General features: G+C 41.7%; 1 protein-coding gene across 2 annotated transcripts in view; it reads right to left on the reverse strand.

Moving 5' to 3' along the window:
* cacna1bb (calcium channel, voltage-dependent, N type, alpha 1B subunit, b) overlaps window positions 1-20,664 on the reverse strand; it is a 123,817-nt gene that overhangs the window by 24,185 nt on the left and 78,968 nt on the right. For both annotated transcript variants that reach the window (XM_053687723.1, XM_053687724.1), the window contains exons 19-31: window positions 19,158-19,748; window positions 18,383-18,555; window positions 18,131-18,257; window positions 17,781-17,910; window positions 16,249-16,308; window positions 15,983-16,089; window positions 8,773-8,869; window positions 7,479-7,639; window positions 7,105-7,242; window positions 4,456-4,657; window positions 3,640-3,804; window positions 2,524-2,634; window positions 835-918 (exon numbers count right to left, since the gene is read on the reverse strand). In XM_053687723.1, the coding sequence (XP_053543698.1) occupies window positions 835-918; window positions 2,524-2,634; window positions 3,640-3,804; window positions 4,456-4,657; window positions 7,105-7,242; window positions 7,479-7,639; window positions 8,773-8,869; window positions 15,983-16,089; window positions 16,249-16,308; window positions 17,781-17,910; window positions 18,131-18,257; window positions 18,383-18,555; window positions 19,158-19,748 (2,146 nt within the window). The remainder of the gene's footprint in view (window positions 1-834; window positions 919-2,523; window positions 2,635-3,639; window positions 3,805-4,455; window positions 4,658-7,104; window positions 7,243-7,478; window positions 7,640-8,772; window positions 8,870-15,982; window positions 16,090-16,248; window positions 16,309-17,780; window positions 17,911-18,130; window positions 18,258-18,382; window positions 18,556-19,157; window positions 19,749-20,664) is intronic.

The following is a 20,664-nucleotide window of genomic DNA, read 5'->3' on the forward strand; positions in this document are numbered from 1 at the left end:
CTGACACACTGAGACGCGACTGTCAACACTCATTGGGGAGACGTGTGCACTGCAGAGCTTCATCGGATGAATTTCCTCTTCTAAATTTGCCCGAGTGAACACGTGAGTAAAATAAGACTTGAAATAGGAATTACGCTTCAGGCCTTTCGTTAAATGTAAGTCGTAGTAATTACGTGTGCGTTGATTTGGTACGATTCAGAGGTGAAATTGCGATTTGTGTATTACAGTTTGCTGGGTGCTCTACAAACAGAGCCTAAGTCTGACCGTTGCTTCCGTGGATGATCTCTCCTAGATACTGTAGGCTTGTACCAAAGAGCTGCTGCTGTATTCATAATGACGGTCCTGTTCTCATTCTAGGACTGTAGTTTATAATATGTTTATACGTAACACTTTCATCACACTTCCTACTGTTTCTCTTTACTCTTCGACACTGTATACTCTAATGACGTATTGATTTATTATGAAGAGGTTGGCATTCTTCCTCACGTCGTCTCAGGGAGTTTTTCCTTGACATTATCAGCTCTGGCAAGGAAACCTACATCCGGATATCTTTAAAACGGCTTTGTGACATTATCTAATGTTAAAAAAAACGCTTTTCAAATCAAATTGAATGGGTGGAGTTTGAGTGCGAGTTGTTCTGAGCACGTTCTTCCATTCTTGCCTCCCCGGTCTTGTCTTACTCTCATTAATCCACAGTGAGAAAGAGAAAGTTGCGGACACACAAACACACACAGACACATACAAAACACTGAATGCCCGAATATAAACACAGCGTCAGATGATCCTGTGCTCCATGAGTAAACCTGTACAGAGATGACCATCTCGACTGCTTACCTTAATTTCAGTAAACAGGATGTCCGTGATACTGCCCAGTACTGTTACAAAGTCGAATATGTTCCAGGCTTCCCTCAGATAGTTCTGGATGCAATTGAAGAGAGGATCAGAGCAAAAATGGGAGAAACAGAGTTCGTTACTGTAATACTTCAAAATCAATCCCTGAAAACAATGTTTTAAATGGAGGTCAAAACACACACACACACACACACATACAGTATAACCTTTCGTACATTGGATCATCCATGACAGGCTGATCTGTCAGGAGATGCAGTCATGTCTACCGGCCTCTTCTGAATGCCACAGTGATTTGTCGAGCAGCGGCTTAGAACAACAGCAGCGAGGCTGCACCATCTGCCGCCAGCTCAGAACAGGTGGAGGTAAGTGCATTGTGCAGGGGCCAGAGTCATTTAATAAATGAGGCTACTTAATGGAAACGGAGCCTGAGACGGGCCCTGCTGCTGCAGGCACTGAGAGTACAGATTTATGTGCCACTATTAGTGCCCTTGCTTATCCATCATCATCGTGCGCTTCCACCCTCAGTATTGAATAAAATAGTACTTGATCCAGCACATCCGATTATTAGCATTTTATCTCATGTATTGACAGTTAATCGTGCTCACAAGTAGTCCCAAGATCCCCAGTAAAAGTCACGCAATGCTAACGCGTGCACAAGATTTACGTACGCTATTTAATCACACCTTTAATGCGTTATTTTTTTTAGTCAAACTAATAAAATAATGCCAGCGTTTTTTTTTTTTGTTAATTTCATGCGCTCTCCTGTAAGGAAAACTTGCCTACAGTTTAAAGGATAAGCTGACCAAGCACTCACTGCTACACTTACAGCTCATCTGATAATTTACCCATAAAAAATGTCATTCCTGAGATAAGTAATGTCTCCAGTTAAGACGAAATTCTCATATGAAGAAGAAAACAACTTTCTTGCAGACTGTAGAGGGTTATTATCCATCCATCCATCCATCCATCCATCCATCCATCTGTACAGTTTATCCTACACAGGGTCGTGCGGAGCCTGGAGCCTATCCCGAGGGACTCGGGGTATGAGGCGGGGGACGCCCTGGACGGGGTGCCAACCCACCGCAGGCACAATCGCACACACATTCACATACTACAGACAATTTGGAAATGCAATCGGACTACTATGCATGTCTTTGGACTGGAGTAGCCGAGAAAAACACAGAGCAGAGGCAGGAATTAAACCCCCAACCCTGGAGGTGTGCGGCAAATGTGCCAACCACTAAGTCACTGCACCCCCCGTAAAGGAATATTACTGTTATTACTAATAATGTGGCCTTCCATGTTTTTTTTTTAGTATATCCTAAAACATTCATTTTCATCCTAAAACATTATTTTTCAATGTCCAAGGTCAGAATTGCGCTTAACCAAGACAGGCCTGTCTTCTGCTCAAACTCCACTTCCTTGCAACTGTCTGAATAGCGCCTAAGTCTGTATTTATGCCTGAGGTCTGAATACTGAATACCGATTTTCTGTATTTAAGCCCCACGTAACTGAACTCTGAATGCGGCCGCTGATGTCTAAATGACTTCCATGCCTGAACCTCTGATATCTTTTTTTTTTTTATCAATGATGATTTTACCTCCTGATTTGTGAGGAGTAAAGCTGACCAAAATCCAGACACTGTGCTGTGTGTGTTCGAGTGTTTCTCACCAGCAGCCCAAAAGCGATGATCTTTAGGATACATTCCAGGGTGAAAAGGGCAGTGAAGATGATGTTCAGCCACTTCAGCATGTCCTCATAAGCCTTCGATTCGGTATAGAACTGAAAGCAACAAAGCAGCGACAGCAGCCATCTCGCACATAAGCACTGGTTTACTTGGTTTCCCATGGGTTAGGCTGTAAAATGGGATTTTTAAAACCCTAAAATTGTATATTTATAGCACGATATTTATAGCATTACATTTTAACTAGGTAGTAATGAGGTGTATTAAGCTCCTAATATAAAACATAATGAGATGTCATTTTCCTGATGTATGAATAGTCTTCTTTCTTTGTATTAGCAAGTCATTATTAATTTTATGAACCCATTAAAATACATAGCCTCTTTGGCAAACGTATCAACGCCACAGCATAAATAACAGACATAAATAATAGAAGTCAACTGAACATTTCTCCAAGCAAACAACTGAGTAATAAAAATCAGGACACTCTGCCTGTTTCCAACTGAACTGCGACGTGCTGGTACGTTTTAAAAGGAATACGTTGCCAAAATATTTTCATTAGAAGCTTCATGCTGTTGTCTTACTGTTTCTGTACTGAACTTGCTATAGACTCCAAAAGGAAGAGCAATCCTGGGCTTTTCAATTGAGAAAGCCACGTAAAGTTCTCCGATAGCCTAACTGCACCTGTGATCAAAATGCTACCTAGCTAGCAACTGGATTGATGAACAAATGTATCTGCTATTGATTAATTCATATTTATTCATGCATTTTTTGACACAATGTTGGCAGAGGCTTTCAAGACAATTTCTATTAAACACATGAATACAGAAATACATGAATACACAAAGGAATTAGCTAAAAACCCTTTTAGATCAATACTTGGATTTCATCTCTCCGTTCCCATTTTATTTATTTATTTTTTTTAAAAAACCTATAAACTACACTCTATTGTGCTGTGCTGTCAATAATTAATGAATGAGCTTGGCAACGTGGCTCGGTCAGCAGTAAAATAAAACCATATGCTTAAAGGGTTCAGTTCTAACTGTGAAGATAAGGATGCTAACTACAATGTTAGGTAGTGTATAGGAGAGAAGGCATACGCTTACCTTCATCATGAGCACCACAGTATTGATGGCAATCATAGTCAGGATGGAATATTCAAACGGCGTTGAAACCACGAACTTCCACATCTTGTACTGGAAGGACTGCTTATCCTGGGGCATGTAGCGAGTCAGGGGCTTGGCATTAATGGCAAAGTCAATGCACGCCCGCTGTGGTTAAGAAAACAAAACCAGCCTTAATCTTCTCATCGCAAAGCCTTAAAGGCACTTGAGTAAGACTCCTCATTAAGAGCAGCTCCAGGAGTGTGTCAGGATTCAGCATCGTTTACGACATCGGCTCTTGATCTAACACTGTTTAATTATCAGGGAAGCGGCCCGATGTCCCTAGAGCTCTCGGAATCAAAACTAATCAAAGTGTGAGAGACAGGAAGCAAACATCAGACTAGGGTCTGCACCCACCAGAGAAACTTCTTAGAGCATGTTTAAACAGCTAATACCACAGCCTGACGGCCTTCCTGATAATAAGCCAATTCATCCAGAGGTGGAAAAGAGAAAAAAATAAACCCCCTCTGCTGAAGGCATGAAGTGAAGGGGTAGAGTGAAACAGAGAATGGTAAAAGAATGAATCAGGAAGCGATAACAAAAAGAGTGAGGAAAAATCGTCCGTGGAAATCAGTGTTCATGTAGAAGGGCCATGGGCGGACAGGGGTGTTGCCCCTGCTCTCACTTGGAATAGAAATACTCTAAAGGGTTTATCACCCTGAAGACATGCGAGAACACAGCAGACAGACACTGTCATCACATTCACATAATGAAACTACCATAATACCAGCTACAAGTGTGTGGGATTATGCTTTGTACCTCATTCTTCTCCAAGCTGCACTCAGACATGGCTTTGTCCCCTTGCTCCTGGAACGTGATGATGATCAAGGCGACGAAAATGTTGACGAAGAAAAACGGGAAGACCACAAAGTAGACCACATAAAAGATGGATGTCTCCATGCGGTAGCCTGGGCTTGGACCTTGGTCTTCATACGTGGCATCTACAGAGTGTTTCAGCACCCTGCATACAAAAAAACAACAGGGGGCAATAAACAAAAATATTGTCAGATCATGGCGTTGGTGAATGTCGGTGACCAGATATGCTCTTAGCATTTTCGGAGATGGGGTAATAATTGCAAAAAGAGCAGAGTAACTGGAAAAAGGGGTTGAGTCAGAATGAATATAGTTTCAAAGAGTCCGGTGAATAAAAATTTGACTCACCCTCATACAGTACATCCCATAATCACACCCATCCATCCATCCATCCATTATCTGTACCTTTTATCCTACACAGGGTTGCGAGGAGACTGGAGCCAATTCCATGGAACTCAGGGCACAAGGCGGGTGAACACCCTGGACGGGGTGCCGACTCATCACAGCGCACACACACACACACTCACACACCCATTCACACACTACGGACAATTTTGAGATGCCAATCAGCCTAAAACGCACGTCTTTGGACTCGGGGAGGAAAACGGAGTACCCGGAGGAAACCCCCGAAGCACGGGGAGAACATGCAAACTCCGCGCGCACACACAGGGCGGCAACAGGAATTGAACCCCCATACAACATGCGACATACAACATACAAAGACGTTCCACAACTGTGTACATCCGTCTTCGTGCCAACAGTTTGGCATGGATGTGATTTTCAGACGTCCACAAACTTTTGACCATATAGCGTATGTCGCACTTTTAAGCTTTTCATTTGACTCACCCTCACAGATTCAAATCAACTCCTCTCAGACACACTTTGAGGTGGTCATGGTTTTGTTTTTGTTTTTTTCTATAGTGGCATTTCACATTACCACTTTTGACTAGCGCCTTGAACTCTGAACAGAGTCATCTGTTTTGGTATGAATATACGATGATATGATTAGCTGCCTCGAGGTAAATAATTTAGACAAATAAATGCGATTGGCTGCAACGAGCCATAACAGAGGATCATGTTAAAAAACTGGAGTCAGTCAACGTAAGAATCCTCATATGAAACTATATCAATGCTGACACATGTTTTTCAATCAATTTATATGCAACATACAAGACCCTGTGTAAGCTGTTCCTAAGGAGATAATAACACATTCGAATGAGCAGATTAATATAATCTTGGCGCTGACGTTACTGTCCAATCAGAGTCGAGAATTCAACAGCGATGTTTTATCAAATAAAAAAATCTTTAATATAGTGTCGACTTCTGTATGAAAAACAAACAAATTAATACTCTGGCAAGGTTAAGTGCCAGACTCAGATATTTAAACTGCATTACCACATCTCTAAGCGAGTGAAGATGGATTAACACGCCTAGGGATTATTGCTTGCCCCCCCCCAGATTGGTGGTATCATTTCTTTCAATATTTCAAGCGTGAACTGTTTTTTTTTTTTTTGAAAGCGGATTTAAAGTGAGTGAGAAAATGCGAATTCAATAATAATAATTTTTAAAAAAAAAGGACAAGAAGAAACGAGATGGGAAAGACAAACGGGCATAGAGAGGGATTCTGAACGAGTACACGAATGTAGGACGACCGTGAAAGAAAAAAAAAAAGAAGATAAAAACAAAATACCATGGAATAGAATTCTAAGTGTAACGAAAACGGCTCTGCATTGCGTAACATGAATGCGTATACAGAACATCGGCTCAAATACAGTAAGTCTCACTCTATAACAGACATATGGGCGTGAACAATGCGGTCCACTTTCTTTTCAAACTAGAAATGAACAGAACGTTTTTGAATGAAAAAAAGAAGAAGAACGGAAACGTTCGATATCTTGAATTCGAGAATCTGCAGTGTTTCTAAATCGCTATAATCTGAGCAAATCTCGGATATCGAGCATGCTAACTCCATTGTACAACAGGTCAGATTTTCCTCGAGCATTACCTCTTCCATTGAAGTACACGTTCAGACGACAATCCAGTGGTTGTGGGTAGTCCAAACTCGTGGAGTCCATGCCAGGTCAAATACACACTGGCATTAAAAAGGGGGACGTACATAATACTAAGAGATGCTGGAATTCCAACCATAGCCCATATCCTACACGAGTTCCTGTGCGAGCCTGGAGCCTATCCCAGAGTACTACATGTGATTCGAACCCCCGACCCTGAAGGTACACGGCACACGCTAACCGCTAACCGCTATGCCTGTGCTGTAAATCACGTACATGAATGAAAAGAATGAAAAATCGAAGCATTTTCACTAGAGGTCTCTGTATATTTATTTTTTTGGACCTGACTGTACAGTCTGTACATCATCTATTTCCCTCACATATGACCTAACATAGAGAACCCCCCAGTGTTTGTGGAGATCACAACTCTCTAGGTTATGACATCAATGGAAGTTAATGGAATGCTCTAAGGGTGTGAGGGGGAGTAACTGGGATGTAAGTAAGCACAATACACTCTACACTACTACAAGCTCTTCATTGCTAGGAAAATGTAGACCTTCCGGGCATACGACACGGGTGTACTCACATAGGCCAACCCTCTCCTGTGGAAACGGTGAAGAGAGTGAGGAAAGCCCACAGCACGTTGTCATAGTGAAAATCGTACTTTTTCCATTCACGTGCCTTGGCTTCCACCTTGTCTCCGTCGTAATCCAGAAACTGACCCCTGACAAACAGAGAGGAAAAGGTACACCGGCTAAAATGAATCTGATGAAACGGACTGTTGTCCTGGTAAGAAGGACGTGTGTGAGCTGCGAAAAACAGTTTGACATTTACATATTGAAAAAACCCCAAAACAATTCACTTCATAAAAGCGCAAAAAGAGCAGCTATGGATACACGTACGTGTGTGTGTGTGTGTGTGTGTGTGTGTGTGTGTGTGTTTAAAGGAGAACCTCCACACCTGCACTCCTTCTCAAAAGCTTTGGATTCGTCTGTGCAGTAGAAGAACCTTCCCTTGAAGAGCTGCACGGCAATAACAGCAAAGATGAACATGAAGAGGATGTAGACAATGAGGATGTTGAGGACGTTCTTCAGAGAGTTCACCACGCAGTCAAACACCGCCTGAAGATGTGTACACACACACACACACACACACACACACGTGCCAACAAAGAGAGAATGTAGTGCTCATGTAACCTAGAGTGCAAAATTGTTCGTCCCGTTTGGTTTCTGAAATGTTTTATTCCTCTTGTAGGACAGCAATTTGCCTACAAGTACAATTTTTACAGCTGACTGTTACACTGGACACAGAAAACTGCTAAATAATCATCTCCTCTATTACTATAGAAATGATAACACCGTATTAATGATGATAATATTAAAATGAGCACATTACTACAAAACCTGCCGAAAAAAAAAAAAACAACCTCTCAAGCACGTTTGAAAAACATAGCAAAAGGGAAAGCATCGCCGAGAGCAAAGATCACAGAACGACTTAGCGGCTATTCGTTACTGACCAGTTTGCGATTGTTGAAAGCCAGTGTCTTCCATCCATCCAAAAAAGGACAGATGTTTATTGAAACGCTCTGTCCATAAGATCATCTTTTTTTTGAGCTATACAGGAAGTAATGATTGCACCTTAGGCCTAAAATCCACGTCAGTGCCTCCAGGATATTGCGATGTTTTGATCGCAGGTGCAGTTTTGAATGCAATATCAAGCAGACTCCTCAGTATTCGGAGGAGCTTGCGATTTTTCGAAATCACAGCAGGTTCGGGCCAAGGCGCGACATGTGACGTCGTCACAATGCGTGTTCAGTCGAAGCCTCCTTCGATTCACGTGCGTCTTTTTTTATCTTTAATTATCTCAGGTGTGTGAGATGTATGAAATACAGTCTCTGGTACGTTCTGTTTTTTTTTCTTTCTGACAGGACATCGCGTTTGAATGTCTGCCTTTGTCAGATTTGATCATTTACCTTTTTTAAGGCAGAGATGTGGGCTGGTTTGGAGCATCTGAGCACAGACTTGACAAGTGAATTACGTGATATTAGTATTAACCGTTTCGAGTGTATCCCCTTTTCTCATGAGACTACACGCTCTGAATGATAACACTGAACGAATGACGTCTGAACCACAGGACGCTTCCAGTCGAGGAGCACTGATTAGCTTTAGGAGGACTGCTCGGCGATGCAAAGAGAAGATAAAGAACCGTATGGTACTGATTGAACACAGTGCAAGTGCCTTATATACTGTAGTACCTTGAGTTTAGGTAGCCTTTTGATGGTCTTCAGAGGTCGGAGCACTCGGAGGACCCTGAGGGACTTGATGGTGTTGATGTCCTTGCCTTTGGTGCCTCTGTGTTGCGAAATCAATAAATTAGTGCATACAGACATATAAGATATAGCCTATAGAGACGGGAGGTTTGCATTCTCCTCTACACACACACACACACACACACACACACACACACATAATGCATGCACATAAGTTACTGATAATGGCCAAGTAACCAAAGTGAAAATCAATGCATTATTGACTAGGAAAAACAAGGACAAGGATGGTCTCTTTCTGAAAGTCAATCATTCACCCAAACATTCTCGAGATTAATATTAAAGACAGGAAGAAGAAAAAAAAGATGGGATTACAAAGTGTAATTCTGACAAAATCTCTCCGGATGAAAAAGACAAAAAAATAAATAAATACTTACATTAAATTTTGCGTGATATGTCTCAACGTATAGCCGAGTTGGCCAGATTTAGAAAGTGAAATGATATCGTCCTCTACTAAAATTGTGACACTAACGCATAAATCGATCCTTTACAAATAATATAAGAAAAATGGTCATTGTTCCAACGTTAAAGAAAAACAGTAATCACAAAATACAATAAAAAAGAAGGGTTAGGTGAAAGACTATGTACAAGCACGGAGGTCTGACTTTAACTCTATTAGACTGTTGTATTTAGAGACTGTTGTATTGTTGCTATTTCACGTTTTGTCTTTTTCCCCCTCAGTTTAGTTCATGTGGATCATTTACTTCCATTATAAATCTACCTCACAGCTTGTCCCTATAGCTACCTGCTGCATTAATTGCTCCATCTTTTTTTTTTTTTTCCTCCTGAGTATACAGATACAGATTCATAATTTATGCAAGAAAAACGAAAGTAGAAAATGAAGCGGTGTGTGCTATTACACTGTATGTGACTCGATTCTAAAATGTAACGTTGAAGCACGATCATGCAAAACACAGACGTATACAAAAATACAAAAAGGAAATGGGTCTAACGTAGGTCTAACAGGGTTATGCGTGTGCATGGACACCTGCTGCCCAGCGGTAACCTTCATTTCCTTGTACATTACTAGCGTAATATACAGGAAGAATTCATCATCAACAACAACAACAAAAAAAAAAAGTGCAAGAAGCCACTGCAGTATTTCCTGTCCTCTTTTATTTGTGTCAGGTCAATAAGTGTTGAAATCCGAAGCAAATTTCCCTATTCATGTTTGATGGTTGTAATCTTGGTTCTATCATTAAAAAAAAAAAAAAAACAAACAACTCACAAAAGATCTCCCTGTTCAGCTCTCTCGTTTCACGTCGCGCCCTTTACCCCTAGACGGGGCGTAACAACGTATAGACGTGAAAAGGCTCTGCTGTTGCACTTTTTGCTAGTACGACAGGTATATCATAGCTCAGCATTGTGAATGGCTTGATCGTTTGTACTCTCCTATGAGGAGTTACATTAGGGGTAACACACTGATCAGTCCTGTACACTAATACATGTCGAAGATCAGCTCCTATTTTCCCATTGCCTCCACAGGTTCCACCCATCACGTCTGTAATACATCAATCCTGATTGGTCCGAATCATTTTCTGTAATAGCCGCTATAACAATCGTGCGAGCTGTAGGTCCACAGAGGGGCCTAACAAACTAAGACTAATAATAAGCAGATTTTTATAAAACAACAACAACAAACAAACATGTTATTTAACAAAGTAAAATGTGTCATTTTTGATCTGGTAAAGGAGTCTCCGGTGTCAGGAAGTGTAGGATATAGGACTTTGGTTGCTCGGAACATGACGAGAGACCCTTTTTGTCCACTTCAAACGAAAGTAAACAGAACAAATAGTGAGGAAAGTTTGAAACGTAACTATAAATGGTTAAAAAGTATCATAAGTCGTTCTTTCATTAATAGGAAATTTAGTTGGTGGCAAATCTGCGTTGTATTAGAGACACTTACAGTATACGGCTTTTTGCGTCTAATCCCTAATACTATTTATCTGATAATTGTTGAATTGCTGAGTGTCAGTTGAAGTCAATGCTTCCACTGGTAATATTACTCGCAATTTAATAAATGCTCCAGTCTGTGAAGTCTGCTTTAAAAGAAATGATGTGTTTCCTTTGCAGGCAATGGCAGTAATAGTATCATAGCACTACATGGCATGTATGGAGTCTTAAAGGGCCAGAAGGAAAGTAAAGGGCTTCATCACTGTTTATGCACTTATGGGGAGCAATGTCAGGAGGGAAAGGTCACGGGGTTAAAGGGTAACTATAGAGATTAAGACTGCCCCCACCTGGTCACGCTTTGTTGTGATCTGATAAGGGAAAGCGAATGATAAAAAAAAACAAACAAACACAAAAATGTCCACGTACACAAAGAGTACAGAGACAAAACACAGAAATGCATAGACGTAAGCAGCTTCACGGATCAAGATTAAGCATTAGAAGCAGACAAAGCTGTAGAAAGAGAATAACGGAAACAGAATCATACAGGAAAACACTTAGCACCGACAGTATTTACAGGAAAAATAAAACATTAGATGAAGCATAGAGTTCAGTGAGACATTTATTAAATGAATTATGCTCAATGGAGTGAACGTCATTTGATTTTGATCTAAAAAGCCGGTTATGTGCTTGCAGGTCTGATACAGAGCAACACGTTAATGCACACACACACACACACACACACACACCAGTATCTGTACACAACACACATACACAGTGTTCAGTCCTGGTTAACCTCCTTGCATGTGATCTTTCCAGCAGAACTGATAAAGATATTACAGAGCCATTGAAAGGACAGCGTGTCATTTATTTTAGGTAAAAATCTGGTGCACATGAACTAAGTGCTCACGAGATACTATCTGGGTATTACTACTGATGTATACATTTTCTAGACCGTGATCTCCTCTAGCTTTCCTAGAACAAACTCCAAGTCTACAGTTTCAATATAGAAACCTCACACTAGATTTGAGTAATCTCATTTGGCTGACGCGTTTATCCAAAGCGACTTCCGATTGAGACAAGATACAACCGAGTAGATGTTAAGGGTTACGGGTCTTGCTCAAGAACCCAACAGTGGCAGATTTGGAGCTGGGATTTGAAGTCATGAACTTCTTCTGATCAGTAGGTCAGTGCCTCAACTAATGCCAAGGATATTTCTAGAAAATCCATCAATGCATCCATCAATACAAATACCAAACGACTTCATTTTATTAGAGGTATCAACATGCCAAAGGTAGTTGCCAAATCTCTTGCAAAGTACTTACAGCACTAGATTCTCCTGGCTTTTTTGTCTCTTGTATCCAGGGCCTTTAAGATTAAACAAATGTCTTCTTTCTTCACAGGAAAACCATTTTCTTGAAATGTGGTGGAACCTGAACTTCGCATGAACAACAAAATAGACCCTTAGACATCAAAATGCGTTTTAAACGTCTTTCGGTGATAATATATCCACGATGAGTGACAAAAATAAATAGGATGGCTTTATACTTGGGACCGAGCTAAAGGTATATGTCTATAAACTCGCAAAGAAATATTTAGCTCAAGGATAATGGCAAGATTAGAAAATTGTCATTATTTTTTATTCATCATTTATTCACCTTCAGTAACCAGCATCCTAGTCAGGGGGAATCTACAACCTATATGAGGAAATCTGGGCATGAAGCAGGAACACACTCTGGATGGAATGCCAGTCCACTGCAGGGAACCGTGCACACACACTCACACACACACATTTACACCTTCATTCACACCTAGGGGTAATTTAGCATAGCCAGTACCCCTAATGACATATGTTTGAAACGTGGGAGGAAACCAGCGAACCAAGAGGAAACCCATGCAGACCCAGGCGGGTCATGTGACACTCCAGAAAACATTTCAAGTTTTACCCCGATAGTGTCTGGAGCACACTTATCACGTATCTGGAGGTAATATTTGCTTCTCACTTAACATCCTCAGCTCTGTGTATGTGGTGCTCACCGTGAAACATTTATACCATGTCCTTTAAATGGCTCGGTATTATAAATAAAACCTATTATAAAACCTATAACGTTTGCTTTATGCAACGTGCAATGACAAGACAAAAAAATCTCATGCAACCTACATCAGGTTTTGTTCATTCACAATGACGATGAAGTCAGAAAATCGACAATATATAGGATGACATTTTTTTCCCCGTGATAATGTGGACGTTTGATGAAATGAACACTATGAATGATCGTCACACACCAGATGGCAGTGTGGTGGAAACACAATGAAAAGACACAGGGTTTTTCATTGCCTGAGGTTAACACTTACTAACCCATGCGTGCACACACACACACACACACACACACTTGGATACATACATATATATATATATATATATATATATATATATATATATATATATATATATATATATATATATACAGGCATCTAAAGAAAACAGGCAGTAACCAATGCATACCCCATGAAGCTCCTGAAAGCAACACAAACAAGGAAAGAGAAAGGAGAAGGCACAGTAAAGACAGAGAAAGGCAGAAAGAGGAGAGGAAAGCCAAGAAAGAACGCTTACTATGAAAATAACAGAAACATATGAAGAGGCAGAGTTCTAGCCACAGCAGTGTACTTTCAGACAAAGGCAGGAAGAAAAACGATACAACAAAATGCCGGGCACACATTTTACCATATGCTTACGCAGAACAAAGATTTCTGATCCACATTTAAGCCATTAGCTGTCTCATGAGTGTCCCACAGCTCACGATATAACCAGCTTTCACACTAACTGAGTGCTTTTCGTTGCTTTCAGGTCTCGCTCGCCTTTAAAAAGCACTTCCGCAACACTAAGAGGATTCGGCCTATATTTAAACCAGACATCATCAAATCACACACACTTCATTAATGCTGTTAATGTGCATGTGGGTGAGGGTATTGTTATGTATACAGACATATTATTGTGTTAGGTTTATGTGCTGCAGGAGCATAAAAAGTCGTGGGTTACTGTCGTCATTTTTATTTTTGCTACACAACAGTCCCAATATACGGTCATGTATGCTGTGTGTGCATTTGTTTGTGTTTTTGAATGCGTGTGTGAGTATTTGCTTTTATCTGAGTGTATTCGTGTCTGTGAAAGTATTGGAGAGTAAATGAGTCTGGGGGATGTGTCGATTGGCAAGTGAGTGTGTTTGTTTGTGACCCCAGGTAACATCACTGATGGTGGGTCTAGGTGTAAGATGTAGGTTCGTGATCATCAGACTGGTTCAGGCAGTGACAGCCAGGAACAGACTGGTTGACTACCAAGAATAGAGTGGCGACAGCTGGAGAGACAGGGGATAGCTAGGAAAGATGGCGAATGTGAGGCAGGTACGGTTAGCGACCTGACCACCATCTTCTCATAGGAACACCCACAAGAAGCTCCAGATCGACTCATTGAGAGATAACCCAGTTGGCCATGCTGTCTGAGTGACAGGGATAGCATTACCCTCTCTCCCCTCAACCAGAGCAACTCTAGCCAGTTGTGGGTATCTGTGAGCTCATGTGTGTGAAAGACGGTTGATAGGGGTCTCCCCCTGCATGAGCAGCACTTGCGACTAGGTAGCTTCACATGTCTAAGAGGAGTCATATTTTAGCCTTCACCCAGCTCGTTGATAGATGTGATAGGGAAGAGCTGGCTGGTGGGTGGGAATTGCAAACAAAATAATGATATTAATAATAAAAACATATGATCCCAAAACCCGTAAGCTAGTTTAGGTGGGATTGGACTGGCACTACATCCCAGGGAAAGCAGGAATGTGCTACTCATCCTGGACTACTACAGTGGGTGCAGTCTCAACATCTCTGCTGGGTCCAAACACTGGAATGGCATAAGCTTGAGAAGGAGATATTACTGCTTGCACCATTTTGGTGATCCTGTTTACATTCACCATGAACATCTGTTTGGCAAAACCTGTTGAGGTGCAGTGTAGAGGCCCAGTACTGAAGTGTGGGAGTAGTCAACCACCCATCAGGGACTTCATATATGATCTGACTGCGACATCAACAACATCTGTCCTAGAAAGCAGATCCCATTGGCCCATGGAGCTTCAAGCCAGTAAAATCTAGATCCCTGGTTTTGAATAGATGAAAAGATCACCAGCAGGTACCACTTCACTCTTGACAGCACTGCTGAAACGTAGCCTGTGAAAGGCTTGGGAAAACTGTTTGACTTTAGCTGGGAGGGATTTAGCATCCTTTCAGGCAATCAAGCAGGAACTGGAAGCCTGATTATCTGCAGCAGATAAATCAGGCTTAATGGGTTAGTCCAAGTCCAAGATCTGGATATACCAACATGGCATTCTTCCAAGGATCCAATGGCCCCTTCAAAACAGTCAAACGCTTTAAGGAGAAGGGAAGTATGTTCCTGTGGAAGTGGTTTGGATTGCCTCGAGTCCTGTACGGCTGTAACGACCGAAGCTCTCCATCAATAGTCTGAATGAAGAATTCATAATGACCCATGCAAGGAACGTGCTGCAATATTGAGAGTCCTGTGACCCAAAGGTTTCCCAAACTGGTGTAAAGGTGAGGACAGGAAGTGGTGGATGTGTTTGAAAAATAAAGGAGGGGCATGTGAGTGACTGAATTGGTTTACATGTATGTGAGTATATTTGTCTGTGTACCCGTGTGTATTTGTGTCTGGTATTTACATATATTACGGAATGTTTGTATATATTTGCTCGTGTGTGAGTGAATTTTGTCTGTGTGTGTACGAGTCCATGCTCCCTGGTGAGAGAGCAATTTTAAACTCATTTGAGTAAATAAGCAAGGCCTCTTGTGTAGTGGTGAGAATTAAAACTACTGTAAGATGGGGGAAATCTGTGTGTCTCGTTTACAGTCTGAGCTGCTTCAGAAGTGCTGCTAAGTTCGGTCTCTCTTTCCTCTGGGAGGCACAGACAGATATGACAGTAAACCAGAAAAGCTAGCTCAGGTGTGCGTCAACAATACACATAATCCCCAAACACATTTAACACTCTTTCTTTCAACAGGAAGCAGCAGACACACACCCATCCCACTTCTCCAGCACTCCATCTCCCACCAGCCGCTGGAGAGGCAGCAGTCAAATCTTATTTTCATCATTTTCAGCCCAGTGCTTTTTGCTGGATTGAAGTTGACAGACTGGATTTTCTCCTTTTAGCTGCTTCTCTGACAAATCTGAAAAGAAGTGTGTACTCACGAGCAGGCAAAAGCCACCAGGGCACCGCTGACCACAATGAAGTCTAGAATATTCCACAGGTCTCTGAAGTAGGAGCCCGGGTGTAGAAGCAGCCCGAGGTCAATCATCTAAAAAAAAAAAAAAAAAGTATTACAGAAAGGTCAAAGGTGACAAAGAATTAGAGTCCTTTCCCCTGATAATATCCATTGTAAGAGTTATGAATCAGTTATAATATTTGCACGTGTATGTAACAGAGATCTTTATATGTAAATCATTTTCAATAATACCTTTATCACCATTTCAAATGTGAACACACCAGTGAAGATGTAATCTAGATATTTTAGCACCTGGAAGGAAAAGAACGGAAGTGTAAACAATGCCACATAATTCCATGTTCAAATTCAAGGGAGCTTCAAATCTCAAGGTGAATGCTATAGGCGTACATTTTTTTCGCCCTACGATCATTAAAAACATATGCAATAAGCATGGCGCTTTAACCCAATATCGGCAATCTAATGCACTGTACTTGGTAAACATTCCTATTTAGATTTAAAGCTCGCATCTTTTTACGCCCAGTGAACTTTCTGTCTTTCCCATGAGAACACACTGGCATCAAGGCCAGGTAACGTACTTGGACTCACACCATCCTGGAGGAATACCGATTACAGAGCCTTGCATAAATATCACCCTTTTTAAACGTTTCCACATTTTATAGTGCTACAGCTATATTGAACTGAAATGGATGGAATTTGGATGACATCATGAATGTACACAAAATAGTCCACGATTTCGTAATGGCGGAAAAAATCGGCATACTTTGCAGTGGGTGGAAAAGCAACACTGCTCATCACCATGAGGACACCATCCCCACGGTGAAGCATGGTGGTGGTAGCATCATGTCGAACTCTACCTTCAGCCTCTTGGTTGGTTCTTTTTAAAGTCACTGACTTTACTCGGAAGGCCTCCTCTATGGAGAGCCGTGGTTGTGCCATATTCTTTACATTCTATAATAACAGATTTAATGGTACTTTATGGGATGTTCAAAGGTTGGGATCATTTTTTTATATATATATATATATAACTAACCCTGACTCATTTCCAGAACTTTGTACTAGACTTGTTAGCTTGTTCATGTTAAATGCTAAAGTACGTTCTCTAACAAACTGAAGGGCCTTCCAGAAAGAGGTATATTATGGAAGTTCTGATGGCAACTGGTTAAACCAGAACTATATTTTTAACAAATATGATATGCAATAGGGGGCCCGGTGGCTTAGTGATTAGCATGTTTGCCTCACACCTCCAGGGTTGGGGGTTCAAATCCCGCCTCCGCCCTTTGTGTATGTTCTCCCCGTGCTTTGGGGGTTTCCTCTGAGTACTCTGAGTACTCCGGTTTCCTCCCCCAGTCCAAAGACATGCTTTGTAGGCTGATTAGCATTTCCAAATTGTTCGTAGTGTGTGAACGGGTGTGTGAATGTGTAAAAATGCGCCCTGTGATGAGTTGGCACCCCGTTCAGGGTGTCCCCTGCCTTGTGCCTCACATTCCCTGGGATGGGCTCCATGTTTCCCATGACCCTGTATAGCAGCATGGTAAAGCAGTACGGTAAATGGATGGATGCAATCATTTCCAAGAGAAATTCAGTATTACGGGTTATTTTGTCTAGATTCACGATATATAATCTTAATCCCAAAGTCCCATTTCGATTCCAGGTTGTAACAGTACAAAAAGTTCAAGGGCGGTGAATACTTACTCAAGGAACTATATGTAAAAATCTAGTCTTGGGTGTGTATATGTGTGTGTGTGTGTGTCTCATGGTCTCACGTTATTCCGAAAAGCACCAGCATTCACTGGGTCTTCTGCAGCCAGTGCGATGCTGCTCATGGTAATCACCACAAGAATGCACATCTCAAAGTAGCGCATGTTCACCACGTAGTGACACAACCTCCGGACACTGCAAACACGCACAGATTTACATTACAGCTTCGGTGTTCATTCACTTTCACATTTGATTACACATATAAAAGGCTTGGTAATGAACCGGATAAACTGTTGATTTAAGTATGAAGGTGGAGCAGGAGACTCATACAGCGTACTCGATCAGGACCTTCAAGTAGCTTCGGACGATTTAAGCTGCTACACACTTCCCTGCCAAATTTACCGTCGATACTTACGGATTGGACTGACCAAACACAAACATGGAGCTGTAGGGTAGAATGTGTTTGGGAGCATTCTGATTCAGCTCATCCAGCTCCGTCTTTTCCTCACTCAGGAGCAAGCTCTCACCATCTATGTTGTTCACTGCCAAGAACAGAACCATCATTAGTTCATCATCACACTACACAGGTAAAAGCAGTGTATCTTTAATAAACACACCGGACTACTGTGGTAATAAATATCCCCATTAAAAGTGCTGGACTACTGACTGGGAATGATGGTGGTGTCTCCTGGTGGGGCAGTGATGGTAACAGGGATGCTGACTGCAGTTGATTTAGCCTTGGTGCTGTTTTTTAGGTTATCTGAGTCCTCTTGTCTCTCAGTAGGAGATGGCGCAGGACTTGAACTCAAACCATCACCCTCTGCATCCGTAAGCCTGTCCCTGGAAAACCACCACAGGATCGGTGCACTTAACAAATCATTGTATTACATCTTCAGAATGTGCTGTTATAGGAAAACAATCAGTGACAGGGTGGTGTGATGAGGCCCGAGTTACTGTTACAACCACAAAGGTGGTATATAACCACATATACTGAAATATTTTATTCCTTTTATTGTAAATGCAGATACGTTTGCCAAAGCTAACATCTGCTGAATTGAAGAATGAGAAGTCATAACTTTTCAGCCATTTTTAGTTATGTTTGACGTTGTAGAATGTCCGCAAAACAAATTAGGCCCTGTTATCGCTGTTGTTACAGTAATGTATTAGAAAGACCGCACTGATATAAACCTTTAATTTGCCGTACAGCATTAACGCGATGACACTTCTATGCGTTATAAAAAGTGTTTTCTGTTTATTTTTAAATATTTGAGAATACATTTGAATAAATAATTCAATTTTCACCTGAGTAAGATTCAGCCATGGAAGCTATGCTTTTACTTAAGGATAATTGTTCTGTACTTTTTCACTTATGATTCCTGGTTATTATTATTATTATTATTATTATTATTATTATTGTAGTTGTTGTCGTTATTGTGGCTGACCTGTGGCTTGGGGTATCTCTCTCTTTGTTGTCCCTGCTCTCCTCCTTGTCAAATGTGGTTTGGGTTTTGACGCGAGGCCTGTGTCTCCTCCTCTCACCATTCCCTGTTTCACCCTCTCTGTGCCCTCTCGGATTTCGCTCTCCTTTCACTCCATTACTGCCATCACCATCAGTCTCTCTTGACCGTTGAGAATGGTGGTGACGGTGCTCCCTATCATCATCGCCATCCTCCGCCTGGTTCCTGTGTGCTCCATCCTGATGCCCTCTGTGTTCACCACTGCGGTGGTGCCGATGGCGGCGTCCTTCTCCTGCGTCACCGTTCTCTCCACGGCACCGGTGGTGTTTGTGTGGAAGTGCCTCCTCCGGGGTGTCTCTGCCCTCCAGAGGGTGCGATTTCTCCACCAGCAAGGGCCGATCGTGGTGCGCCTTCATGTCAGGCTGCAGGTGTAGCGCTGAGGACATGCGCAGCCGATCCTCAGGCTCCAGCTCGTTGAAGAGTGCTTCACTGCTGTTGCGTAAGTTGTGGCGACGTAGTTGCGAAGTTCGCTGCTCCCAGACAGACATCTTCTGCAGAGAGCGCTGCTGCTCCTTGCTGGGGGTAGTAGGAAAACAGAGAGAAATGTCAGGTAGAAGAATCAACAAACGACAACTGGGGTATGGGGGAGACAACTCTCATCCATGGGAAGACCATCTTTTTCCGTTCATATTCATTTACGTACTGCATCGCCCAGGAGCAGCTCGTGACCATAGATTTGGTGGGGCAGGACGACATTAATAACAACCGAGAGACTGATGGTGAGCCTCAAACTAAATTAGATTAAGAAGGTATCTCAGCTGAATTATGTTATAGGCTACTATCTACGATGTTTAGAGTAATCACATAAATTAGCAGTTGAGACTCGACAACATACAATCTAGCAGCTCATTTTGAGCAGATTAAGACGTTTATTCAACTGTGTTTAATTGACATGCTTCCCAAGACAAACCTAGAAGAGCTAATAATGTGGGCATTGGTGCATACGCATATCTAATATACAGACATTATCCAAGCCACAATACTCCTTTCCTCCTCGCGGTCTTTGCTATACCTTAGATCAGTGGTCACCAATCCTCCTCCTTGAGATCTACCGTCCTGCAGGTTTCATCTCCAACCATAATCTAATACACGTTTTAGTTGATCAATAACGTCTTAAGGTAATAATTAGATGGTCAGGTGGGCACGATCATGGTTGGAGCTAAAGACTTCAGGAAGGTAGATCTCCAGGAACAGGGCTGGCGACCACTGCCTCAGATAGATAAAATACAAATATAGACAGATAGTTATATGCAGATATAGATATATAATATAGAGATATATATGATGGAAATTGTTCTGTTCATAGACTCACTATCTGCACTTAATTCCAATTCTTGGCTATAAAACAAGACTTCAGTGGTCACAGAGTTGTTGTTTTTTTTTTTTTTCTTAAAGACAATTAGGTGTGAAAACAGGGTCTGGCAACCGTCTT

Source organism: Ictalurus punctatus, chromosome 18, assembly GCF_001660625.3.
Source record: "Ictalurus punctatus breed USDA103 chromosome 18, Coco_2.0, whole genome shotgun sequence".
NCBI lineage: Eukaryota > Metazoa > Chordata > Actinopteri > Siluriformes > Ictaluridae > Ictalurus > Ictalurus punctatus.